Source organism: Protopterus annectens, chromosome 7.part1 (genome assembly GCF_019279795.1).
Source record: "Protopterus annectens isolate FY-2018-M chromosome 7.part1, PAN1.0, whole genome shotgun sequence".
Taxonomy (NCBI): Eukaryota; Metazoa; Chordata; order Ceratodontiformes; family Protopteridae; genus Protopterus; species Protopterus annectens.
The window spans coordinates 400,386,093-400,412,369 of record NC_056740.1 but is presented as its reverse complement, the minus strand read 5'-3'; the positions used below and the strand labels follow the sequence as shown (position 1 = coordinate 400,412,369).

At 46.4% G+C, this 26,277-nt stretch overlaps 1 protein-coding gene across 1 annotated transcript in view; it reads right to left on the bottom strand.

Moving 5' to 3' along the window:
• The window catches only part of DCAF1 (DDB1 and CUL4 associated factor 1), a gene marked incomplete in the record, with an annotated part of 1,406,260 nt that overhangs the window by 922,838 nt on the left and 457,145 nt on the right, over positions 1-26,277 (bottom strand). The window contains 1 exon segment of the mRNA XM_044078852.1: positions 25,755-25,913. Coding sequence (XP_043934787.1) covers positions 25,755-25,913 — 159 coding nt within the window.

Genomic DNA, 26,277 nt, shown 5'->3' with positions numbered 1-26,277 from the left:
GCTGATGACTGCAAACTGGCAGTGGTCATAGAATCTCCAAATGTCAACATCCTACAAGAAGGTCTTACAAAAACAAATGACTGGTGCCAAAGTCATGGCCTTAAACTGAATGCAAAAAAAAAAATGCATCATCCCCATCAGTAAAAGCGATGTTCCTGCTAACTACCACATCAACAGCAACACCTTAAGTACACACTCGGTGGTGAGAGACTTGAGCACACAGGTGGACAGCAATCCTACCTTTGATCACCTTGCCTCCGCAGTGGTAATAAGGGCATTCTATATTGCTCATCTGATAAGGTCACTGCCTCCAGGAAAAAAGTTAGAACCTCCCTGTACTCTTCCCACATCAGGTCAATAATTGAGTAAAACACTCCTTTTGGTATGTACCTTTCCAAGCACCTGCAGCAACTGAGATACCACAAAGGTTCCTCACAAGGAAAATTCATGGTCTTCAGCATCTGTCCTATACGGATCATCTGAAATCAGTCAATTTATTCTGTTTCATACAGACTACTCAGAGGCAATCTCTGCCTTGCATATAAGGCAAACTCTGACCCCGTTTTATTGGAAAAGCTTCATATCCGCAAGTCAAATGGTACACAGGTTACTCACTCTAAAGACCTTAACCTGGTATGTGACCTAAATAGAACCTGCTGGAGGGACAGATTTGTCTCCCAGAGGTTACCACACCTTTGGAACAGACTCCCACTTCATGTCAAACAGCACCTCATTGGCCCTCTTCAAATGCAATCTGGATGACTGGATAGGTAACCATAAATTCACCCCAGGGGTTGCACCTGTGCTGCTCTTGGACACAGGCATTAAATGCTGATTGTGGAAATAAGGGGAGAACTTGGCTAGGCCTGGAAGGGCCCTAGGGCCATTAGCCTAGTAACGTCCTATGATCCTATGACAAAGAGTACCAGTGACAGAGTCACCCTGGAATATCCTCCACTGAATTTTATCCCTGGAATAATAATTTGCCCTTTATCATGGTTTAACTGCAAAATGGTCTGCCACTGTTTCATGGTTGCTGTAATGCAATCAATGTAGGGAGTATCTCATACGTTTTTAAGCACTCTTATCCATAAAAGTGGATACTGTCAAAAGCTTTTTTGCAGAGTAACTATGCCATACTTAGATTTTTCCCCTTTTTATGGTTCTCTATTATGACCTTAACAAATGACTCTTTGTTCCATATGAATTTCTTTTGTTTCCCTTTTGTTCTATTGCCATTATTAAGTTTTTATAAATGACTATACACTGTCAGCATCAATTCCACTGTATAGTTTATACACTGTCAGAAGGCAAGTAATTAGCTCTTAGGATATTCTTGCAGGTTCACTCAGAGGAGCATCGTTTTTCCTGTTAACTAGGTTGGCACCTGTTTGGGGTGCGCATATAAACAGCTCTTACACACAAGCTAAATCTTCATGTAAAGCTATTAATACTTTTAGACAGAAGTTAAGTACTGCATCTTGGCCTGGGGTTTTCCAGTTAGGAGCTTTTCAATTTATCTGTCTGTTACTTCATCCCATTTCATATCATGTACATTTGAACTTCTTACTCTTTCTTTTACTCCTTCTATCCGTTTAGCATTTTTATGTTTCACAGGATTTTCATAGTTTTTTATCCAAAATGCATCTATTTTTTTCTTTTTTGGTGGTGTTTCTATTCCTACTTTTGCCTTGTTTCCCACTTCTCTATTAAATTGTTTTGGATCATCAATAAATTGCTTATTTTGTACTCTTCCTTTGTATTTATTTGCATAGCTTCTAAAGTTTTTCTGTCTGTGCTGATATCTTCAGTATATTTGCAATAGTGCAGGACAGATCCTGGTCTGTTCTGATACTTAGCTTTTATCACGTCTATCTCAGAGTATTTTTGTTGATCTGTTCCCTGTTCTATACTCTTCTAACAGCGATACTTCTTGTCTTAATTGCTTTACAAGTTCTCTATTTGATACTTCCATGATGGCATTTGATTTCTCCCATTCCTTTCCCTTACTGTTGTGTTTTTGTGCTAAGACTGCTATTAATTTAGCTGCACTGTTTACTTTTGATATATCACTAATTTCTATGAAAAGCATTTATTACTGTGTTCATTTGTTGTATCAACTTCCTGTAATTTATTTCTTTCACTGGTCTTAATACGCTATCCATCTCTATTAAACCAAACTCTTCCCTTAGATGATCTTCTCAATAAAGATATATTACTTGTTCTCTATTTCCTGCAGGCATTTCACAAATTTCCAGAACATCTTCATGTGTCCTATTCTCTTCAGCTTCATCTTGTGTCATCTGTTGCTCTTTCACATGGGAGGCTCACTGGCCCATCGCTCCCTCCTTCACATGGGAGGCTCACTGGCCCATCGCTCCCTCCTTCACATGGGAGGCTCACTGGCCCATCGCTCCCTCCTTCACATGGGAGGCTCACTGGCCCATCGCTCCCTCCTTCACATGGGAGGCTCACTGGCCCATCGCCCCCTCCTTCACATGGGAGGCTCACTGGCCCATCGCTCCCTCCTTCACATGGGAGGCTCACTGGCTCATCGCTCCCTCCTTCACATGGGAGGCTCACTGGCCCATCGCTCCCTCCTTCACATGGGAGGCTCACTGGCCCATCGCTCCCTCCTTCACATGGGAGGCTCACTGGCCCATCGCTCCCTCCTTCACATGGGAGGCTCACTGGCCCATCGCTCCCTCCTTCACATGGGAGGCTCACTGGCCCATCGCTCCCTCCTTCACATGGGAGGCTCACTGGCCCATCGCTCCCTCCTTCACATGGGAGGCTCACTGGCCCATCGCTCCCTCCTTCACATGGGAGGCTCACTGGCCCATCGCTCCCTCCTTCACATGGGAGGCTCACTGGCCCATCGCTCCCTCCTTCACATGGGAGGCTCACTGGCCCATCGCTCCCTCCTTCACATGGGAGGCTCACTGGCCCATCACTCCTTCACATGGGAGGCTCACTGGCCCATCACTCCTTCACATGGGAGGCTCACTGGCCCATCACTCCTTCACATGGGAGGCTCACTGGCTCATCACTCCTTCACATGGGAGGCTCACTGGCCCATCACTCCTTCACATGGGAGGCTCACTGGCCCATCGCTCCCCCCTTCACATGGGAGGCTCACTGGCCCATCACTCCTTCACATGGGAGGCTCACTGACCCATCACTCCTTCACATGGGAGGCTCACTGGCCCATCACTCCTTCACATGGGAGGCTCACTGGCCCATCACTCCTTCACATGGGAGGCTCACTGGCCCATCGCTCCCCCCTTCACATGGGAGGCTCACTGGCCCATCACTCCTTCACATGGGAGGCTCACTGGCCCATCACTCCTTCACATGGGAGGCTCACTGGCCCATCACTCCTTCACATGGGAGGCTCACTGGCCCATCCCTCCTTCACATGGGAGGCTCACTGGCCCATCCCTCCTTCACATGGGAGGCTCACTGGCCCATCACTCCTTCACATGGGAGGCTCACTGGCCCATCACTCCTTCACATGGGAGGCTCACTGGCCCATCCCTCCTTCACATGGGAGGCTCACTGGCCCATCGCTCCCTCCTTCACATGGGAGGCTCACTGGCCCATCACTCCTTCACATGGGAGGCTCACTGGCCCATCACTCCACAACTTAGACTGTGACAGAGTTACCACAGTTTCCTAGTTCCGTCCTTTCTGTGCAACTCCAACTGAACTTTTGCACTGGTTTCCTACTGAAGGCTCCAAAGTAACTTCATAGGGCAACTGATCAGATACTTCCACTCCACTGGTTTCTCCTTAATCTGAGGCCTCATTGTTCCATCATGCTGCGATGTTAGCAGAGTCAGATTTTCTACACTAAATATTTCACTTCACAGGTAATTCATAATTTCAGTTTCTACTACTTTAACTTCTCCATTACTAATCCTCTTTTCTACTGTCCCCCCCTTTATGTGTGTGTGCGTTGTAAAAGTTTCCATATCCGGATGCCTTTGCCTGTATTTCTCTTCAGTTTTGCTCTCTCTAAATAAATATTGCACCATATTAAATCTCTTTCTTTCCCATGCCCATATTTCTTCAGATATCTCCCGCTCATCCGGTTTCTCCTTGCATGGTGAGGACTCATTGTTCCATCATGCTGTGACAACCTGTGTTACACTTTCTACATAAAAGCCTAGACTTTGTGGGTATTCCATAACTTGCCAAAGAGAGAACTCCACTTGTAGAACTAAACTTCTGGGATCCCTCCATACATTCAATTTTGATACAATTGTGCACTTTTTACAACAACCAACTCTAATGAATTTTCTTTTTAACATCAAAGCAGATGAATTAATTTTCCGGATGTGTTATTGACTACGGGTGAGGATGGGAGTATTATCACTAATAGTTAGAAAAAAAAATCTTTATCATTTTTTTTTTAACTATTCGGGTTGTCAATCTCACAGTCAAAAAGGGGGATTTGTCAAAAGTCACTATTAGCTTACCAAGGCTAATTTCTGATACAACTTTATACAGAAGCCATTTATTATGTTCATGGAGAAAGGTTACTCCCAGAAAATACGGGACACTGAAAATGTAGGAGTTATTACTTTGGGCATATTATGAGCCACATTAAAGTATGGAACAAATATTTCTTTATGTGGTGATACTGTTAGTGTTTCAGCACGTTAATTTTGAAATAAAATTTAATGAACTGAATTTTCATTAGATTCTAGTACAACGTTCGGGGTCAAAAGCTAACAGTGGGCGATTTTCAGACATGTTGGCTTTCCCAATGAAATTTTGGGTGAAGTTCCAAAATTAATTTTTAGAAAAAAAAATATTTTGGAAGCATTTTTAACTATGTATAGGACATTGACTTTGCATGAACCATAAAATGTGAATGGTGTAATCAATGCCTATAAAAAATTAGAAGTTATGTACTCACCATAACATTCCATCTGAGTAGGTGTATTCATTTGTCTGCAACCTGTGGGTTATGGATCCGACATCGGATCTGAACCGGCATGGTTTACCAGCTATGGATCCAAGCTCTCAGCTCCTCCCCTCACCCATAATGCCCTGCTCTCCCTACATGACCTCAGATCGAGTTTGCCAACAGCATAAACACCCTGAAAAGGGTAACACAACATATGCAGGAAACTGAAAGGCCAGGGGGATAGGAGGGCGGGATGGTTGCAGACAAATGAATACACCTACTCAGATGGAACGTTATGGTGAGTACATCACTTCTAAATCTGAAGTAGGAGATTCATTTGTCTGCAACCTGTGGGACAGAGTCCCCAGCTACCTGAATCTTGGGCGGCCATCATGGAAGGATATTCTGGAGCACCGCGGAGCCAAAGGATGCTCTACCTCTAGATGCAAGATCCAACTTGTAGTGGGAAATAAAGTATGAGATGAAGCCCACGTGGCTGCTGCACAAATATCATCTAGAGGAATCCTAGCCTTAAAGGCGGCCGAGGTAGAGACTGACCAGGTTGAATGGGCATGTACACCCTCCGGTGCGGGCCTTCCTGAAGCTTGATAAGCTAGTAAGATACATTGCGAAATCCAGCAAGATAATGAGACTTTGGAAATTGGCTTGCCCAAATTAAATTTAGCAAAGGAAATGAACAACTGGTCGGATTGCCTATGACCAGCAGTCCTGTTTAGATAAAATCTAAGTTGCCTGTGAACGTCTAAGGAGTGAAGCTTGTACTCACCCTTGTTTTGATATTTGGGGAAGAAAACAGGGAGGTTAATGGATTGATTAATGTTTGCTTCAGAAGCTACCTTAGGAAGAAAGGACGGGTTGGTCCTGTGGAAAACACGGTCCGGATGAAAGACCAAGTACGGAGGTTTAGCTGATAATGCTTGAAGCTCTGAGACTCTCTTGGCCGAAGTAATGGCTACTAAGAAGGCAGTCTTGAAAGATAAGAATTTCAGATCTACAGTAGCCGCAGGTTCGAAGGGGGGAGCGGTCAAGGCCTGAAGAACTAAGGAAAGGTCCCAAGGAGGAACCACTTGCTTTATAGGGGGCCTGAGAAGAAAGGTACCTTTAAGGAAAATCTTGCACAATTTGGCAGACATCAGTGGACTGGAGTCATGACCAATGTGATAATAAGAAATTGCTGCAAGCTGTACTTTGACCGTGGAACTGCTGGCACCATCATTAAAAAGAGTGGTTAAGAAGTCAAGCACCAAAGGGAGAGGAACTGTGAAGGGGTTTAGGCCTTGCCGTTCCGCCCACAAAGAGAACCGCTTCCACTTGCTACGGTAGACTTTCCTAGTGGATGGCTTGTGAGCTGCCACCAGGATGGCCTTAACAGGGGACGAAATACCGGGAGTCCTGATCAGGAGTGGAACTGGAGCAGCCAAGCGGTCAGCTTGAGGTTGTCCAGGTTCGGAGGAGATAGATGAGATGGATGAGAAATCAGATCCGGAATGGGATCTAGAATCCAAGGAGGATTCACTGAGTGAGACCTTAGGAAGGGGAACCAGATCTGTCGAGGCCAAAAGGGAGCAATGAGGATCATTCTGCACCCCAACCGAGAGGCTTTCTGAAGAACTTGGAGCATCAGAGGCAAAGGGGGATAAGCATAAAGAAGACCGGGTGGCCAAGCATGCACCAGAGCGTCTCTTTGAGAACCTCCGGGAGGAGGTATCAGGGCGAAAAAACTGTCGCATTTGGTGTTTGAGGGAGACGCAAAAGATCGCAACAAGGAGTTCCCCACTGTGCGAAGATGCGTTCCGCTACCTGAGTATTGAGAGACCACTTGTAGGGGGTGAGAATGGTGCGACTTTTGTCCGCCAGGATGTTGGACCGACCCGGAATATGCGTTGCTATGAGAAAGCGGTTGGTGGAGATTGCCCATTCCCACACTCTCATGGCTTCTCGACAAAGGGGGTAAGACCTGGTTCCTCCCTGTTTGTTGATATACCAGACAACAGACATGTTGTCCGATTGAATCGCAATTGTTCCCAAGGGAAGAAAGGCCTGAAGTGCTAGCAACGCTAAGAGCACTGCTCTCATCTCTAGGACATTGATATGCAGCAAGGTCTCTGAATCGTCCCACATGCCTTGGACCGTCCGGCCTGCAAAATGCCCCCCCCCACCCGAGGCGGGAGGCGTCCGTGGTCACCGTGGCGAGAGGGGGAGAGGCACAAAAGGGGCGGCCTCCGTGGAGATCTGGAGAGTGTAGCCACCACAGGAGGGACGGCTTGCACGCTTTGCTGATCGCAATGGGATGATGCATAGGAAGAGCAAGATACGACCACTGAACCATGAGAGTCCATTGAAGGATACGCATATTGAACCTGGCGAGAGGAAGAAGCAAAATCGCTGCCGCCATGGACCCTAGGGCCCTCAGGACCAACTCCGCCGGAACTGAATTTGAGTGGAGAATGGCCCGCACCTGGAGCTGTAGGCTTTGCACTCTGTCCGCTGTGAGGAAGGCTCTCAGTCTCCTCGTGTCTAACCTGGCACCTATAAAATCTATGAGCTGAGTGGGTGCTAGGTTGGATTTTTTTGTGTTTATCGTGATGCCCAGGCGTGGAGCAAGATGGAGAAAGGAGTCTCGCGCCAAGAGAAGTAGATGCCTTGTTGGGGCGGTGAGAAGCCAGTCGCCCAGGTAAGGAAAGACCTGCACCCCCTGAAGCCTCAGGTGGGCCGCTACCACTGCTAATACTTTGGTGAACACCCTGGGGGCTGTGGTGAGACCAAAGGGAAGGACCCGGAATTGGTAGTGACTGGCTCCCAGCCGGAAGCGGAGAAACCTCCTGGGGCGCCCGTCCATTAGTATGTGGTAGTACGCATCCTTGAGGTCTATGGAGCACATCCAGTGATTTTCTCCCAGAAGGGGGAGAATAGACTGCAACGTGACCATTCGGAACTTCTCCTTGGGAACTGCCAGGTTCAAGAGTGAAAGGTCTAAAATTGGTCTTAGATCCCCGTCTTTTTGGCACTAAAAGAACCTGGAGTAGAACCCTGATCCGATCTGGTCTGGGGGGACGGGCTGGATGGCTCTTTTCTTTAGCAGATGGCCAATTTCTGCCAAAGCGGCCTCCCACTGACCGGGTGGAACGTCGGGGAGGGACTTCAATTTTGGCAAGTGAAGAAAGGGAATCGGTATCCTCTGGATATAATCTGGAGAACCCAGCGGTCTGATGTTATGGACTCCCATGCCGCTAGGTGCTCTGAAAAACGTCCCCAGACTGCCTCCAGAGTGGAGCAGCCGGGCAACCCCTCAGGGCTGCTGTGCGGGCCGTTCAGAGAAGGGTTCTCTGGACCCGAAGTTCCTAGGAGCCCCTCTGCCCCTAGGGCGGCGTCCTCCCTGTCCTCCTCTGCCACAGAAGGACTGGTTGTCCGGAGCAGGCTGGGATTGCTGCGACGTCCGGAACCACATCTTCTTCTGACCCTTTTGGTTCCTAGAATAGGGCCTCTGGGGTGCAGAGAAGCGGATTCCGACGGCAGACAGCGTCTTCCCGTCCTTCTCGCTCTGGGTCAAAGTGTCGCGAACAGTTTTGTCAAAGAGGGCAGAACCATCGAAGGGGGTGTTCGCAAATGACACCTTGAAGGGCTCTGAGAAATCGCAATGACGGAGCCAGGCCTGACGTCTAGTAACTAGGCCTGCCCCTGCAGCTCTAGCTGCACTTTCCGTAGCATGGGACAGTAGCCGCATAGAGGTATTAGTGACGGACCTGAGAGTGGCCATGCGGGTGGAGTGCAGCACTTTGTCCTCCTCCGACATGGACTCTGGGGGGGATGCAGCGTGTTCTTTTATAAGATCGCGCTGCATCCTAATCATGTGTGCCAGATAGTTCAGCGCCCTCACAGAGAAGGTCACTGAACTAAACATCCGCTTCCCCAAGCGGTCCATCATCCGAGACTCCTTGCTCGGGGGATGGACTGAGGGACTCTCCTGAGCAAGTTCCCTCTTGGTGGCTGCCGCCAACATGGCATCTACCGGAGGCCCCTTACTCCAATGGGCACGGTCAGCCGGGGGACTGAATACGGTCGGGCCTTTTTGGGATTGGCTCCACGGTGTCCGGTTCCTTCCACGCCCTGGTGGTAATGAGGTCCACCAGGGGGTCGGCAGGAGGGGACACCCAAGAGGTAGACGGGCCCGCTTCAAATGCCTCCAAGAACACGGACTCATCCGAGGAAGACTTGGGGGCAGACCACCCCCCCTTATGCGGAGCATTTCCATGATGTCTCCAAATGAGACATCCTCGGGGGGGTGACCCTGGGGAGCCTTCCCCTTCCTCCAAATCCATGTCTTCTGTGAGAGACTCGGGGGAGTCAATGTGCCTCCTTTTGCACGTATGTTTGCGGGGAACATCCTCCGGGGGGCTGTCAGAGAACTCCTCGCAAACAGTGACCTGTTCCAGGGGAACAGCTTGGGGCAAAGGAGCGGGCTGTCCCAAGGGCCGGATGGTGGAAGCCTGACCCAGTGCAGATGGAGCGCGGGACGGAGCCGAAGCAAGTGTCGGGGGTCCGGAGACCCTCAACAGGGCCCTCCCCACTACATCAAAAGCAGAGGGGGAGCCGACCTCGACCAAAGGATCCGACAATCGGCTCCCCCTCAGATCCGAGGAGTGGATCGGAGCCGGCGCCGAAGCACTCGGATCCGAAGGGACAGTGCGCTCCGACACAGACGGTGCCGAAGGAGCACTGATCCCCCCGGATCCGAAGCTCGGAGCCAGGGTCCGAGAGGTCTGATCCGAAGCACTCGAGGGCAGGGTCGGATCCGGTACCAAGTACTATCGGCGCCGACCCACCCCGGCTCCAACTGCTCCGAACCCGGTAGCGGGTCGGAGAAGGAGCAATTGGCTTGAAAAGGGGTCGATCTCCCCAGAGGGGAGGCAAGAGCACTCCCATCTGCATCTGGGCCTGGATGAACCTTCTCATCATCCGGTCCAGATCAGCGTCTGACAGGCTATAGGTTGATCTCGACGAGGCTACCGAGGTAGGCCTTGAGTGCCTCCTGGATAGCCTCGACGGAGATCGGGTCTCCTCCTCCTCAGGTCCCGTGAAAACACACAGGAGACCGGAGCCGAGGAGGGGAGAGCCAGCCGACAAGGAGGCCGGAGGAGAAGCCCGCTTGGCTGGCGGTGCCGAAACAGAGGTTTCGGCCCGCCGCTTATGGTGCTTCTCCCTCCGGTCCTTCTTTCTAGCTTCCCTCTCCTCCGAACCACTACAGGGAGGTTGAGTCCCAGGAGGAGGAGGGGGAGCTGGAGAGGAGACAACCGTAGAAACGGTTACCCCCGAAGGAGCGGAGGCCGGAGCCGAGTCCGGTGGCAAAAGACCCGCCAAGACAAGCTTGGACCTCCGCTCCTTCAATGCCCTGGGGTTGAACCCTGCACAAATGGAACATCCAGAAGTGAGGTGTTCAACCCCAAGGCATCTAACGCACCAAGTGTGGCCATCAGCCGGGGAAAGCTTATTGGTCACACTCTGAGCACTTAGAAAACACTGCTTTGGGTTGTTCAGACATCCCAAAGTACACAAAAAAAGTTACTTAAACTAGGGTAAAAGCAAAAGTAACTAAAGCACACACAGGCCCAAACACACACTACGCTACCAGCGAGGGGAGGGAAAAGTAAAAATAAATTTAAAACACTAAAAAGTATAATCAAGTAATAGGGAAACCTAAACTTTCTCACAAGTTTCACACAAAATTACAAATTTAAACACTGTAAAGACTAGAAAACTGCACTTAGCTGAAGAGCTTAGGAACACAAATCTGGTCACCAGCGCGGCAAACAAGATCTGAGGTCATGTAGGGAGAGCAGGGCATTATGGGTGAGGGGAGGAGCTGAGAGCTTGGATCCATAGCTGGTAAACCATGCCGGTTCGGATCCGATGTCAGATCCATAACCCACAGGTTGCAGACAAATGAATCTCCTACTCAAGATCTAAAGTTATGCACTCACCATAATGCTCCATCTGTGTTGTCCATTTTCGTTCTGCCTCAACCGATGGGTTCAAATCCAACTCCGTTGCTTCTACCACATCATCAGATCCAAGAACTCTTACTCTCCTCCCTTTACCCATAATTCCCCACCAACCTAACATACCTCAGATTGAGTGTGCTGCACATAAATATCAAGGGACAGACTATTAAAGAAGTTGACAGAAAGGAAACAAAGTTAGAGCTCAAACAAGAAACATAGGTTGTTGTACAACTTTTCGATCTTTCAAGAAGCAAAGGAAGGGGGAAGGTGAGTAGGAAGTTAAGGAAGAATGAAAATGGACAAGACAGATGGAACATTATGGTGAGTACATAAATTTATCTGATGTCGCACTTTTCATTCATTCCTCAACTGATGGGACAGAGTCCCAGGCTACTGTAAACTTGGGAGGCCTTCATGGAAGGATGTACCAGAGTACAGCAGAACCAAATGCGGCTCTGTTCATGGAAATCAAATCTAATTTGTAATGAGCAATAAAGGTCTGAGAATTACTCCAATTTGCAGCTGCACAAATGTTACCCAAGAAAGCCTTTAACCAAAAAAAGGTTGAAGAAGCTGCCATAAACCTTGTGGAATGAGCTCTAGGAGGCTTGAGCAAGGATAAACCTTTTTACTACAAAGGAAATGCATTTAACCATTTGGCAAAACCAGTATCCAAAGTTGCAGTGATCAATCTGTTAGGAGAGAAGGAAACATAGCTAGTCAGCTTTCTGAAGTCTTTGGTTTTGTGAAGATAAAAATGAAGGTGCTTATGCACATCGAAAAGGTTGAGCATGTACTCTCCTTTACTTGAAAAGTTAGGAAATAAAACTGGAAAATTAATGACCTGGTTTATATTGAACTCAGAAGTTACCTTAGGCAAGCCAGATGGATTTATTCACAAGGATACTCTGTCTTTGAGAAAAAAAACAGGTAAGGAGGCTTAGAAGATGAAGCCTGGAGTTCGGGTATTTGCCTAGCTGATGTGACAGTGACCAGAAAAATGGTTTTCCAAGACAAAAATTTTAGTTCTGCTGTGGCAGAAGGTTCAGAGGGAGCTTGTGTCAAGGCCTGAAGCATGATAATTAAATCCCAAGAAGTAGGGTCCTTTAACGGCAGTCTAATTAAAATGACTCCCTTAAGAAAGGCTCTACATAGTTTAGAAGCTAAGGTAGAGTTACTTTTGCCCAGGTGGAAATTAGAAATGGCAACCAACTGCACTTTAATAACAGAAAAGCTTGCACCATAATTGAAAATTCAAGCTAAAAACTCAAGATGACACAGGTGCTGAAAAAGGATCCTTACTAAGGGCCCAGAAAACAAATATCTTCCATTTACTTTTGTAAACCTTCCTAGTAGAAACTTTTTGATAAGATATGATGTACCAGGGAAGACAGGCTGGACTGTCTAGCAAACAATGGAATTGGAGAAACCATGCGGTCAGATTGAGGCCTGTAAGCCCAGATGAGTCATACCCGTCAGGTGAGACAGTAAGTACTGAGTGGGATCCAGTATCTAGGGGGGGGGGGCTATAGAAGGAGGAGAACCAGACCTGATGAGGCCAGAAAGATGCAATGAGGATGACTGTGCTCTTCAACTGGAATGCTTTCTGTAGAAATTTGGTTATGAAAGGTAATGGTGGGTAAGCATAAAGAAGACCGGCAGGCCAGTCTTGGACTAGAGCATCTCTCAATGAATCTCAGGGGATCAGGGCAAAGAACCCGCTGCATTTGTGGTTGAAGTGAAAGAAAAATAGGGCATAACACGGCTGGCCCCATCGACTGAAAATCCTCTCCACCACTCTGACACAGACCACTTGCGAGGCATTGGCACAGACCTGCTTAGTTTGTCCGCAATCACACTGGATTTCTCCAGAATGTGTGTTATGAGAAAGCAATCGGAAGAGACTGGCCACTGCTACACTCTCATCGCTTCTTGACAAAGTGGGTAAGATCTGATTCCTCCCTGCCTGTTGATGTATCAACACCACAGACATATTTGTCCATGTGAACACCAATAGTCCCAGATGGCAGAACATCTTGAAAGGCCAGGACTGCTCTCATCCCTAGGACACTGATATCAGTCTTGGCCTCTTTGGAGGAACACGTACCTTGGATTGTCCTTCCCAAGTAGTGCACCCCCACTCCAGCTGGGAGACATCTGTATGGCTGTAGGGATGGGCAGAACAAACTGACGGCCTTCACAGGGCTAGTCTGGATAAATCCATCAAATATATGTTTGTATGCTTGAGTAATCTCAACTGGAGTGGCAAATGATGATAGGATGGGAGATGAGAAATAATTCACCTCAGGGATCACGTCAGTCGCCCTGCTAGACAGGGGTTCAGGGAAGTAAATACTGTGGGGCTAAATAGCCAGGGAATTGTTATGGCTAGGCTTGTATAGGTCCCTAGGGCCGATGGCCTAGTACCAACCTATGAACCTATAAATAGGTGCTCAAGAATGGACCAATGAACAGAAAAGTATCCACTGAAGAATTTGGATTTAAACCTTGGCCAAATGAACAAGGGGGATACCTGCTGACATTGATCCCAGGGCTTAAAAGATTAATTGGGCCAGAACAACTCAATCACTTTCTTGACTTGGGATCGCAGTGTGTATATTTGGGAAGAGAGGCTGACTGCTGTGTCCAGAAGAGCACCTATGAACTCCAGGCTCTTCAGAGATGTCAGATGAGATGTCAGATGAGATGTGTTGTACTTGATAGTGACTCTCAGGTGAACACAATAACTACAGCAAGTAGTCCCTTGCCTACAAAAGTCAATGCCTGGTTGAGGCAGTTAGGAGCCAGTCATCTAGATATGGAAAGACTCAGAATTCCAGCAGTCTCAAGTTAGATGCTACCACTGTCATGCATTTGGTGAACACCCTGGGGACTGTGGTGAGACCAAAGGACAGTGCTCTGAACTAGTAACAAGCGACTCCCACCCGGAAGTGTAGGAATCTCCTGAAGCACCTGTTCATTTTGATGATACAGATCTTCAGGATGCATACTATCGAGCGGCATGTAATCGTCCTTTTGCAACACAGGCAAAATGGACTGCACCATAACCATCCAAAACGCTGAATACTTTACAAACTGGTTTAATTTGCTGAGAAGCAGAAATGGTCGCAAGTCCACTTTCTTTTTTTGCAACAATAATCTTGAGTAAGTTCTGGACCCTCTCTGGTCTGGGGGGACCTCTTGGATGACTCTATTCCAAGTAGCTTTTTTATTTCTAAAGATGCTGCTTCCCTCTGACTAGGTGGATCACTATGGATTTTCTTCACACTGGTGGGAGGGGTTAGAGAAAATGATAAAGTACATCTGGATAGGATTCTCTGCACCCAGAAATCTACTGTAACAGACAGCTAGGCTCCACAAACATCCTCCGACAACCCCCACAGCAGAACAGTTGGGGCTACTTTCAGGAGCACTGACAGGGCTCATCCGAGAAGGAATCTCTGAAGTCCTGGTTCTGCTGGCAACTTCTGCTGCAAGGACAGTGTCTTCCATCTCAGTCCTCTCCCACCTGCAGCTAGGGGAACTACCTCCATGTGAATCCTGAAAAGGATCATGGGATTTTCTAAATCACATTTTTTTTACCTCCACACTAATTCCTAAAGAAGGGTCTTTGAAGATTTGAAAAATGTACACCCACAGCAGACAGGGTCTTTCTCTCTTGTTCACATCTGGAGAGAGAGTCTCTAACCTTGAGGTCAAATCAAAAGGTGCAATGATGAATGAAGAATTAAAGGGCTCAGCAAAGACACAATCGCATCCAGGCATGTCTCCTGGTGGCTATCCCTGAATCTGCTGCCTATGAGGTACCTTCTGCTGCATGGGAGATCAACCTCATGGACGCATTGGAAATAGACTGGAGGGTGGGGCTGTGTGTGCAAGGAGATTCTCAAGGAGATTCTATTTCCATCCTCAGCTGACATGGACCCAGAAAGAGATTTGACAAGCACTTGGTAAGATCTTTGTGACAAAGTATGACACATTTTACGATATCAACCTGAGGGTAAAGGTCGCTCAAACATCTGTCCAGAGCCTTGAACACTCTGTTAGGGGGATGGACACAAGAACTCTGCTCTGCCAGTTCCTTCTTAGCGGCTGCAGCCACAGTCATGGCACTGATTAACACTACCTCTAAGACTGGGGGAATGGCAAGGGGCTTCTGCTCAAGGAGACTAAAATTCCCTAATACTTTTCTTGGATTGGGGGTAGTCCTGAGCTTCCCATATGAAGTGCTCCCTCAGGGTATGCAGTGTCTTCCCCAGAAGAAATATCCTCAGGGGGTGAGGTGGGAGGATGAGGCTGAAGCATGGTTCTCTCCTCAGTGTCAGAATCCCCATAAGAAGCAATGTACGCACCTCCTCAAGGATTGATTTACCCTGATCTAAATCATTCTCAGAGTTAAAAGAATCAGAAAATTCTCTTATTATCACAGGATGTTTCAGGTGAAGGGAGGTATCTGGATCTGACCAAGGAAAACAAATTCTCAGCCACGCTCACTGAGAGAGTGAGTCAGTAGGCCTAGGCCAAGAAAAGGTTAGAGTAGCTTTTTTCGGAATGGCCTTAGGTTTTTGCCTATGGCCAACCTCCAAACTAGGAACTGAATGAACAACCGTCATCAGTTTTAGAGCAGTTGTCGGAAGCAGGAACCTACAAAGTAGTTCCAGACCCAACCAACGAACTGAGTCCTTCAGTATGTAAGGTACTAGTGGGACCTGGCGGCATATCAGACTTCGAACGGATCTTGACAGGGGCCTGTGCCAACACCTAAATCAAAAGGAGGCTGCAAAGGCATCCAACCTTCTTCAGCAATCACAAGACTGGCTGACTGAACGGTCATCATCTGAGGTCCTAAAACCTGAAGAGATTTTCATTTTTCCACCAAGGGAGATCTACATCAGCTCGACCAGAACACAACATGGTACGTGAAATTCCTGATGACTCACTGAAATGTTTAACAAGAATCTCAACTCTACATTTGATAGTTCTGCAATTAAAGCAAGCATAAGACCAACAGTTAGGAACGTCACATTCTGCCCTGTAACAAGTCACACAAAAGGAATAAGTGTCTCACTATGATACCGGTTTTGCCGCAGCAGAAACAATTATTAACGCTCTCTTACATTAGTCAATCACATGAAAAATTCCCCAATGGGGTACTTAGCTTTAGACGTGTTCTTTCCCTCGTGCAGATCAAATGATGCACTGACTAGCACTCTGCTTCAGGCTAAGATGGCAAGAAAGAACTGAGGTCATGGCGCCAGCTGACTCCCTTTATACTCAAATGTAGTAATGTCAGCTAAGGTGTCTGCCGCCTTCAGGAGGAGGGGAAAATATTCTCAGGTAGTCAGGCCAGTCAAGGGCTTCCACAGTAGGAAATCCCACAAGTCAGGACTATAACAGTGAATCACAAAGAACACCCACTGCTGCCCAAGTCAAAAGGAAGTTAAACCACAGCTTTTGAGGAGTTCTCTGGATCTTTAGAACCCTGAATATCAATGGAAAAGTATTAAAAAACATTCCTGTCTAAGGGGATGAGAACAATGCATCCTGCTCCCCTGGTAACAAGGCGATCTGGATCAGAATTATTTTGTCTCCTTTCAGAACGGACAACTAGATCTATTTAAGATGTTTCCCACAGTTAGACAAATTCCTGGAAGACGCCAAGGTGAATATTACACAAGTGTGGATGTGGGGGGTTCTGCTCTGGTCCTGACGAGTTTCCTGCGATGAAGTTCTCTGACAGAGTATGTAAACCTGAAGAGTCAAACTGGGCTGATTTGCCATCTCCTTGGCTATGACAACAAGTTTGCAGAGAGGGTAAAATCAGTTACCAACTTGCTAGTTACTGTACAAGATTACTATGGTGAAGTTTGGACTAGAGATGATTTAAGGCTTTGGAAACATGATCAGTGCCAACATCTAGGAGACAAAGTGCTAGTGTCTTTCTTGAGAATTCCACAGACCTCACACTTTTGCCATTTTGGAAAATGCACCCCACCACAGGTCTGTTGCATCTGTACTGGCAGGCTGTAGGGTGGCCTGAAGGGAGAATGGAAGACTGGGATTGTAAAAACTGATCTACCCACTACAGAATTTTCCTCTGCAAATTCCAGATCTGGAATCTGAAAGGACAAAGGGAGAAAAGTTAAATCCAGACTTAAACGAAGTACCATTGCATTTTCTTCAACTGAAGTCTGGCCAGGAGGAGCACGAGAATATCAGACGCTATGTACCCCAAAGTCCTGAACAATTCCTGACAGACACATGGGTGTGACTGGAGAAACTCAGAAAATCACTGCAGAAACACTTGTACTTGGTCTGGAGGAACATTTTCCTCACAGTAGAACCTAACATCCCTGCATAGAACTCTGTGAGAAGAGATGAAAAAAAGACGTGAAACTGACCAGAAAACCCAGACAGCGATGATAAGTCTAGCTGACTAAGACTGAGAAGCCTGCTCTGAACATGTAACCAAGACTGAGAAGAGACTACTCTGACCACCTGACACAGCCTGAGAAGAGACTTCTCTGAACAGCTGCTAAATACTCCTGATAGCTAGATAAATACTCCTGATAGCTAGATAAAACAATCAACAACATGGAAAGGTGTGAACATCTGGAAGTCAGCAGTACGTGGAGCTAAGACATCTTCTTGTGCAGAGAATTCCAAAGGGTAAGACAGAAATGAAAGGCTACATCATACACAGCCAATGGCCTCAACTGCTGTAAACCGGCAACAGAATGGTTGGGAGGGACAGGTACATCTCGCAGACGATACTGCTTGCTCTATAAATCTACATAAAATTTATCCCACTCCATATTCAAGGGCAACTTACACCTATGGATAGAAAACAAAAATATTACCCAGGACTGCCCCTGCACTATTAATGGACTGAGGCAGTGACCTAAATTCTTTATCCCATGCATGATTCTCTTTCAAACTATCTACAGTATGATCCTAGTTTTTCTCATTAGGAGTAATATAGAATTACTGACCATGAGATGGGTAAGGCTAATATACAACCAAATGGAATAGGGTATTTAGAGTACAAAACTAGCTAGGCTTAAAATGGCCCACAAGGGCAGCTGTCCTAGAAATTAACTATGAACATATAAAGGACTGAAAGGAATTAGGAAATACCCAGTGCAAGCCTCTAGGATCCCTAACTTTACTGACACCAGAATATCTTTAATAAAGGTTTTTGCCCAATTTGCAGTTAGGCAGTGGTTTCATCACTCCCCATGCCAAAATATGATTGAAAATCCAAGTCAGAAATATATGTAACATTTTTTTTTTAATTCTTGCTTAAACAAGAAGGCAACGGCACAGTACTAATACGTTCCTTAGCAAATTAAAGTAAATGTTCCCTGTCCATACAAACAGGAGGCTGAAAGGTTCTCACTTATGTTGCCTTTCCCTGGGAATCTCCCTGGAAAATAACCAAATAATACAGACACCATACCTTAGCTAAGTGAAGAACCTTCACTTGCTCCTTCTCCTGAAACTGATAATGTTTTTTGCAGACAAGAGAAGGCAAAAACTGATGAGACTTGGTGTATGCCCCATCAGTAAGCCAACAGAAAGACCTCAAAACTGGACAGTGGAGCCTGGATAAGTAACTAAACCACTGACAGTCCCCACATGTATATCCTGATCCAAAAACAAACGCACAAAACAGGACTAAAATTTTTGACAAAAACTAAACTTTGTTGACACAAAATGCTCACCTAAGCATTTACACCAACACCCTTACAGATATAATAGCAGCCCTAAAATGTTAAGTTACTATGCTAAATGCAATACTTCAGACAGAAAAACTTTCCTTCAGAAGAATACATTTTAGAAGGTTTTCCCTAACGTGCCTGGCCAAGAATGATCACCAGGCCAACACACAGATCCATGGGGCCTAACGAAAGAGTGCTCTTCAGTGGCAAAAACGCTCGAGAGATTTGAATTCCGTCTTTTATGAAGCTCCTCGAAGTGCAAGGAAGGTACCCACTAGATTAAAAAAAAACTGTCCAGTCATGAGGGGGTATGACCCAAAGCTATGGGTACTGCAACAGTAATTGATATGTTACACATTTTTTGAATATGGTTTACTGGCAAGGACTGTTACTAGTCTACTGAATGTGAAGTACATTTATACAAGATTTGAAAGGCATTTAATGATGCTGTGTTATGGCTATGAATAAGAAGTTATATGCTGTCGCTCCATGTTAGTTGTCTCTCTCTCTCTCTTCTTGCTCGATGGGTTCAGGACCGGGCACTTGCTATCCGGCCCGACTGCTAAAGCTCTCGAGAGAGGCTTTTTACCAGCTCACATGATTCCCATATCCCATGATGCATCGTGTAAGTACCCACTACTACTTACATTTGTTCTCTAGTACTTGGTTTGAATACTTTGCCTACCTCAATCTAAACTAAAACTGTGAAACTCTGCACTGAATTTAGTCAAACAGAACTTCCGGGGTGTCCTAAAACAAGAGAGGTGTTTGAATCAAATGGGCATACCTCAACTGTTAAAACTGCGTGATATACTCTTTGCTATTGTACAAAAGCCACCTGCGCACAAAAAAAGAAGTTATGTACCTACCATAACGTTCCATGTCAGTTGTCTTCATCTCGCCTTCCTTCTTGCTCTTTCGGTTCTGAGCCGATCCTCTGCTCTGACTCAGCCATCTTCTATAGCTCAAGAGCTGTTTACTGGCTCGAGGCTACCCCTTATTCCAGAATGCCCAGAGTCAGCTACCCAGATCTCATTTGTGATCGCGCACACTAGACATAAGTAGAGTAACCAGTTCCTAAAAAACTGGTTGTCCAATACACCTAAACAAGGAAAGAGTTATAAATTACCTGGCATGTGAAGTAATAAAAGATGCTCAGCCAGTGAAAACAAATGGGAACTCCTCACAATCCTCTAGGAAGGGGGAAGGAGGGAGGGACACACGAAGAAAGGCGAGATGAAGACAACTAACATGGAACGTTCTGGTAGGTACATAACTTCTTTATGTTAAGTTGTCCATCTCGCCTTCGTTCTTGCTGTTTGGGACAGCGTCCCCTAGCATCTAAAATCCCGGGTGGCTCATTGGAACAGACTCTGCAGAACAGTAGAACCAAAGGAAGCTCTGCTCCGGGAGACCATATCTACCTTGTAATGAGAGATAAAAGTGTGAGGGTTTGCTCAAGTGGCAGCTGCACAGATTGAGTCTAAGGGCAACCTAAACTGAAACGCTACAGAGGTGACTAATGCTCTAGTGGAATGACCTTTTGGTTTAGCTGGTAGCTCTATCTCGTAACTGATAAATAAAGGCAATAGTATCAGATAACCATCTGGATAAGGTCACTTTAGAAACTGGAAGGCCTTGTTTGTTGAATGCATAAGAAATAACTGGTCTGACCTTCTTAGTTCCTTAGTTCTATGGAGGTAAAAATGCAATTGTCTGTGCACATCCAATTGTTGGAGCTTGTATTCTGCCTTGTTGCTGTGATTAGGAAAGAAAACTGGGAAATCTATGGATTGATTTAAATTGTTCTTTGAGCAGACTTTAGGAATAAAGGAAGGATTGGTCTTCAGAGAAACTCTGTCCTTGTGAAACACCAGATAAGGACGACGAACACATAGTGCTTGAAGTTCTGAGACACGTATAGCTGAAGTGATAGCAACCAGAAAGAGTCTTCCAAGAAATAAATTTTAAAGAACATGATGCTGCCAGTTCAAAGGGAGGCAAAATTAAGGAAGCTAAAACTAAATTGAGATCCCAAGGAGGAGGATCTCTACCTGGGGGTCTAAGAAGAGAAGTTACTTTCATAAAGGCCTTGCAGAGCTTATGAGACATTATGCTGGAATTAAACATACCGATATGAAAATTAGAAATGGCAGCTAGGTGTACTCTAATGGTAGCGGAAGCCGCATCAGACTGAAAAAGCTGTGCCAGAAGCCAGAATTTCATGGACTGGAGCTGAGAAAGCATCCAAATTTCTAGATTCTGCCCAGTAAGAAAACAGTTTCCATTTACTAGCATACGTTTTCCTTGTAGTAGACTAATGCGAGGAAACAATAATATCACGGACTGCTGGGGAGATATTGGAAAGCCTGGCTAAGTTTGGAAGCGTAGTAACCAAGCTGTTTGCTGGAGAGTTTGAAGGGATTGGTGCAACCCGCCGGATTGGTGAATCAGAAGATCTGGAACTGGGTCCAGAATCCACGGTTGATCCAGAAGGTGGAGGTATAGGAACGGGAACCATATCTGTCGAGGCCAATATGGGGCAATGAGGATCATTTTGCAACCGAACTATTTTGCTTTCTGTATGAGTTTTGGAATTAGGGGAAAAGCGTATAGGAGCCCCTGAGGTCAATCGTGGACTACAGCATCTCTGGGTATATGACCTGGAAGAGGAAGTAGGGAGAAGTAGCTGCTGCATTTGTTGAGAGGAGTGGCAAATAGGTCGCAGCAAGGCTGTCCCCATTTGTGGAAGGTAAGATCCGCAACTTCCTGATTCAGAGACCACTTGTAAGGCATGAGGATAGATCTGCTGAGCATGTCCGCTATGACATTAGATTTCCCAGGGATGTGCATTGCTATCAGAAAACGTTGGGAGGAAATCGCGCATTGCCAAAGTGAGTGCTTCTCGACACAAGGGGTAAGACCTGGTCCCGCCCTGTTTGCTGATGTACCACACCACTGACATGTTGTCCGTTTGGATTGCAATGGTCCCGGAAAGGAGTCTTGAAGGGCTTGCAATGTTAGGAAAACCGCTCTCTTTTCTAGGACATTGATATGCAGATACTTGTGAGGCTGTCAAGTGCCTTGGACTGTCCTGCCTAGATAAATGCCCCCCCATCCTATCAGAGAGGCGTCCGTGGTCACTGTGGCTACTGGAGGGGGTTGTATGAAAGGTCTGCCCTGAATTACTAGTGGGGAGACCATCCACCAAGATAGGTGCCCTTTGCACGTTTCTGTGATCAGGATCATGTGAGACATGGGTAGTTCCTGGAAAGACCACTGCGTGAAAAAAGCCACTGAAGGATTCTCATCTGGAAACGCGCTAATGGGACAAGAAGAATGGCAGCTGCCATGGAGCCTAGAGCTTGGAGGACATGTCTGACTTGAACCCTTTTGCTCTGCATTAGAATTAACACTCGTTGACGAATAGTGAAAACTCTTTCCTGTGGTATTCTTGCAAACATTTCTTTTGTGTTTAATTCTGCTCCTATGTATGTGATAGACTGACAGGGCAACAAGGCAGATTTTCCAAAATTTACTGTAATGCCTAGTTGAGTGCATGATGTGATTGCATAATCCCATGCCTCTAAGAGTTGACACCTGGTGGTAGCAGTCAGGATCCAGACGTCTAGACAGGGAAACACCTGGAATCCTTGATGCCTCAGGTGAGCCATGACTACTGCCATACACTTGGTGAACACCCTGGGGTGAGACCAAAGGGCAAAGCTCTGAACTAGTAATGACTGGCCCCTACCCGGAAGCAAAGAAATCATCTGGAGCGTCTGTCCATCTTAATATGGTAGTACAAGTCCTGAAGATCTACCGAGCACATCCAATTGTCCTGACCCAGAAAAGGGAAAATGGACTGCAGTGTCACTATCCGGAACTTTTCTTTTTGTATAGATTTGTTCAATCTGCTGAGATCCAGTATAGGTCTCCAGTCACTTGTTTTTTGGTAATAAAAAGAATTCCGGATCCTAGTTGGTCTGTGGGGACTTCCTGAATGGCTCTTTTTTCTAGCAGTCTTGAAACTGCTGTGACTGCTTGATCCCTTAGATTGGGTGGGACATCTGGGATGGGCTTTTTGATTCTATGGGGGATTGATGGAAGGGAATTTTGTAACCTCCGGATATGATGGATAGTACCCATCTGTCTCTTGTTATATTTTGCATTTTGCCAGCCTTTTGGGTACAGCGAAAGTCTTCCCCCGACTGCCTATAGAGGTGAGCAGTCGGGCAACCCTTCAGGGATGCTGGAAGGGCTTGGCAGAGAAGGTCTCTCTGTCACACTGGTTTTACGTTCCCCCTCTGCCACGAGGGCGGTGTCTGTTATGGTTGTTTCCCCCTCTGCCCATGGGGGAAAAAATATCACGTGTATCAGGCAAGAGTCCCTGGGATTTTTGGAACCACATCTTTCCGCTCTTTTGACCCTTGAGATAAGGTCTGGAAAGAGTGGAAAAATGGACTCCCATGGCAGAGAGAGTCTTGCCTTCTCGCTCACACCTGGTCAAAGTGTCTTTCACCTGAGGCCCAAAGAGAAAGGAGTCATCAAAAGGAGTATTGGTGAAGGATGTTCGAAAGGGTTCCGCAAACTGACAGCCGCATCCAAGCACGTCTCCTGAGAGCCACACCTGTCCCTGCGGCTCTGCTTGCTCCGTCGGCTGCATAGGAAATCAGCCTCATGAAGGAGTTGACTACGGAATTAAGAGTCGCAAGCTGAGAAGCTACTTTGGCTGGTGCTACCTCAGCTGTAGGATCTTGAAGGGCATTTCAAAGCTCTTTTAGGAGATCCCTTTGCAGATGTGTAAAATGGCATAGATAGTTCAAGGACCTCATTGAAAAGGTCGCTGAAGCAAAAATTCGCTTTCCATATCTGTCCATCGTCAGAGACTCTCTGTTCGGAGGATGAACAGATAAAGAGGTTTCTGCTAACTCTTCTTTGGTGGCTGCTGCTACCAACATGGCATCAATGGGCACACCTTTGAAGAGGAATTGTGCGTCCTGGGGGGGCTGTAATAAATTGTTTGGACTCATCGGAGTAGGTTCCACAGAATCTAGAAATGACCAAGCCTTTCGAGCCACTACAGGCATGAGTGGATGGAAAGGAGGAGATACCCAGGAGGTGGAAGGCCAGGAACCGAATGCGTCCAGGTATACAGACTCGTCCTCGGTAGGGGTTAGGGAAGTCCAGTCCCTCCTCTGTCTAAGCATTTCAAGGATGTCCGAAAAGGAAACATCTTCAGAGGGGGACCTTGGGGACCCTTCCGATTCATCCTTGTCTGTATCTGAAGTGACAGACTCAGGGGAGTCTATGTGCTTCCTCTTGCTCTTCTTCTGGGAAGGCTCTTCAGAGTGATCAGGGGAGGCTTGGGAAGAAGAGGGATCACCCAATGGGGTGTCCTGAGGCATAGATTCCCTACGCTTGGGGTCTGGAGGACGAGAGGATGGAACAGACACCACGGGAGGAGGAGCCGATAGAGCTGGTAGTAGAGCTGTTTTGGGGGACAACACACTCCACATGACCTCGAAGCCGTCCCGACCTCTAGGCAGAGAAAGCTCTGGTTCCGAAGAAACAGGAGTCTTTCTCCAAGTTGAGGGTGACAGCTCTGAGGCCGAAGCTCCGAGAGGGAGAACGGGGTCAAACAAGGGTCTGATGCCACTACCCCCCCCCCCAGAGCTGACGAGAGCCACAGCACCCAGATCCCTCGATAGAAGGTATAAATTGAGGTAGTCGGAATCGAAGGAGAGATGATGATCGGCGCCGACGGTTCTACTACCTGCAGATCCATGGTCTCCAGCTCTGAGCTAAATGTAGTCGGAGGAAGAACAGAAATAGAGGTGGTTGGAGCAGATACCTGTTGGTGGGCTGGACGGAATTTTAGCCAGTGTCTGTGATTTAAGCAAGCTGCTCTCTCACATCATGATCCGATAATCTAGAGGATCGAGAGGAGTGGAAAGAATGATGGCTACATTCACTCTGTAACAAAGGTGACTGAGGTGCCAAGTGGATGGACTTCAAGGACTGAGACCTCAGTCTCTTAAGGCTCTGAGACGGCTCCGAAATAGCAGATGGAGCCGACGGAGTTGTTGTCTTGTCGGTGCCAGCCGGCACCAACATAACTGGTTGGTCAAGTAAAAAAGAGTCTGCTCCGAAGTCGGTGCCGATGGCTGGACAGACTTCGGGGATTTAGCTGGCTGAGTACTTTTAGCTGGAGAATCCTGAGGCTTCAATAATCCCGAAGGATTAATTTATTTTTGCGCTCCTGCAAGACACTTGGACTAAAAGCGTGACATATAGAACAGGAGTCCTGCAGGTGAACAGCGCCCAAACAATATACACAACAAGTGTGCCCATCTGTCAGACACATTTTCTGACAGCATGAGTCACACTTTTTGAAGCCAGACACCTTGGTATCTTTAGACATTTTAGTAACAACCACCACAACAATAATAAAAAGCTATACTACAACAAACAAAAAACAAATGGACTTTTTTTTTTTTTTTTTTTACACAGTTAACAGAAAGGAAAGCCTCTAATTTAAACGGCTTTCTTTTACACAGTTAACAGAAAGGAAAGCCTCTAATTTAAACGGCTTTCCTAAGGGGGTACTCTAATTTAAACAAGTTCAAGAGAAACAGAAGGCTTGCGAGTAATGGAGCGACAGCCAACAAAGCTACTATACACAAGAAAGCATATATCTACACAAAACAATTTTACAAAAGTTGACAAAATTTCAAGAATAAACAACAATATATTAATAGAAAAAAACTATACTAAGCCTGAGCCAGTAACAAAACAACCTCGCAGCTGAAGCGGCAAACCACATTTGGGTAGCTGACGCTGAGCATTCTGGGATAAAGGGTAGCCTCGAGCCAATAAACAGCTCTCAAGCTATAGAAGATTGCCGAGTCAGAGCCGAGGATCGGCTCCGAACCCAAACAGCAAGAATGAAGGTGAGATGGACAACTTAACATCAGTAGTTACTGTAAAAACAGACTTCAAAGTAACCAGACTTCTGTAAACTGAAATTATCAAGTTTCTCTTCATGGTTACAGCAACATGCTAAAAATGACATACCCTTTCCATGGCATCCTGATTGTAGGCTAGGTAGTACAAACACAATGAGACCCCTGTTGCTGCCATTGAGGGTCTGGGAATTTCCAACAATTTCTGAACACCACTGTGGGCCACAAATTCTGCAGCAAACTTCTTATGTAGCAGAAGTGAAGCTAAATACTGCAAAGACAGAAAATAAAAAAAAAAAAAAAAAAAAAACAGTGAGGGAAAAATCCAGAACATCAGGTAAGGTACAAAAGAAATTCAAGGAACCTAAAAAAAATAGTACAAACATTCCATCTAAAACAGGGATTAATGAATGGAATGCTCATTTTCAAATGTTCAAGTTGTGTCAGTTGGCATATTAAAACAAGAGATCATTGCTTTACATCAGTGTAAAATTCCCAAACTTTTAGTTATGTACTTACCATAACTTCGGATGTATGGGATCCATCTCGCCTACATTCATAACAGATGGGTTCGGAGCCGATCCATCGGCCGACTCGGGCAACTAATACACTAGCACTAAGTCTCTCATTGGCTA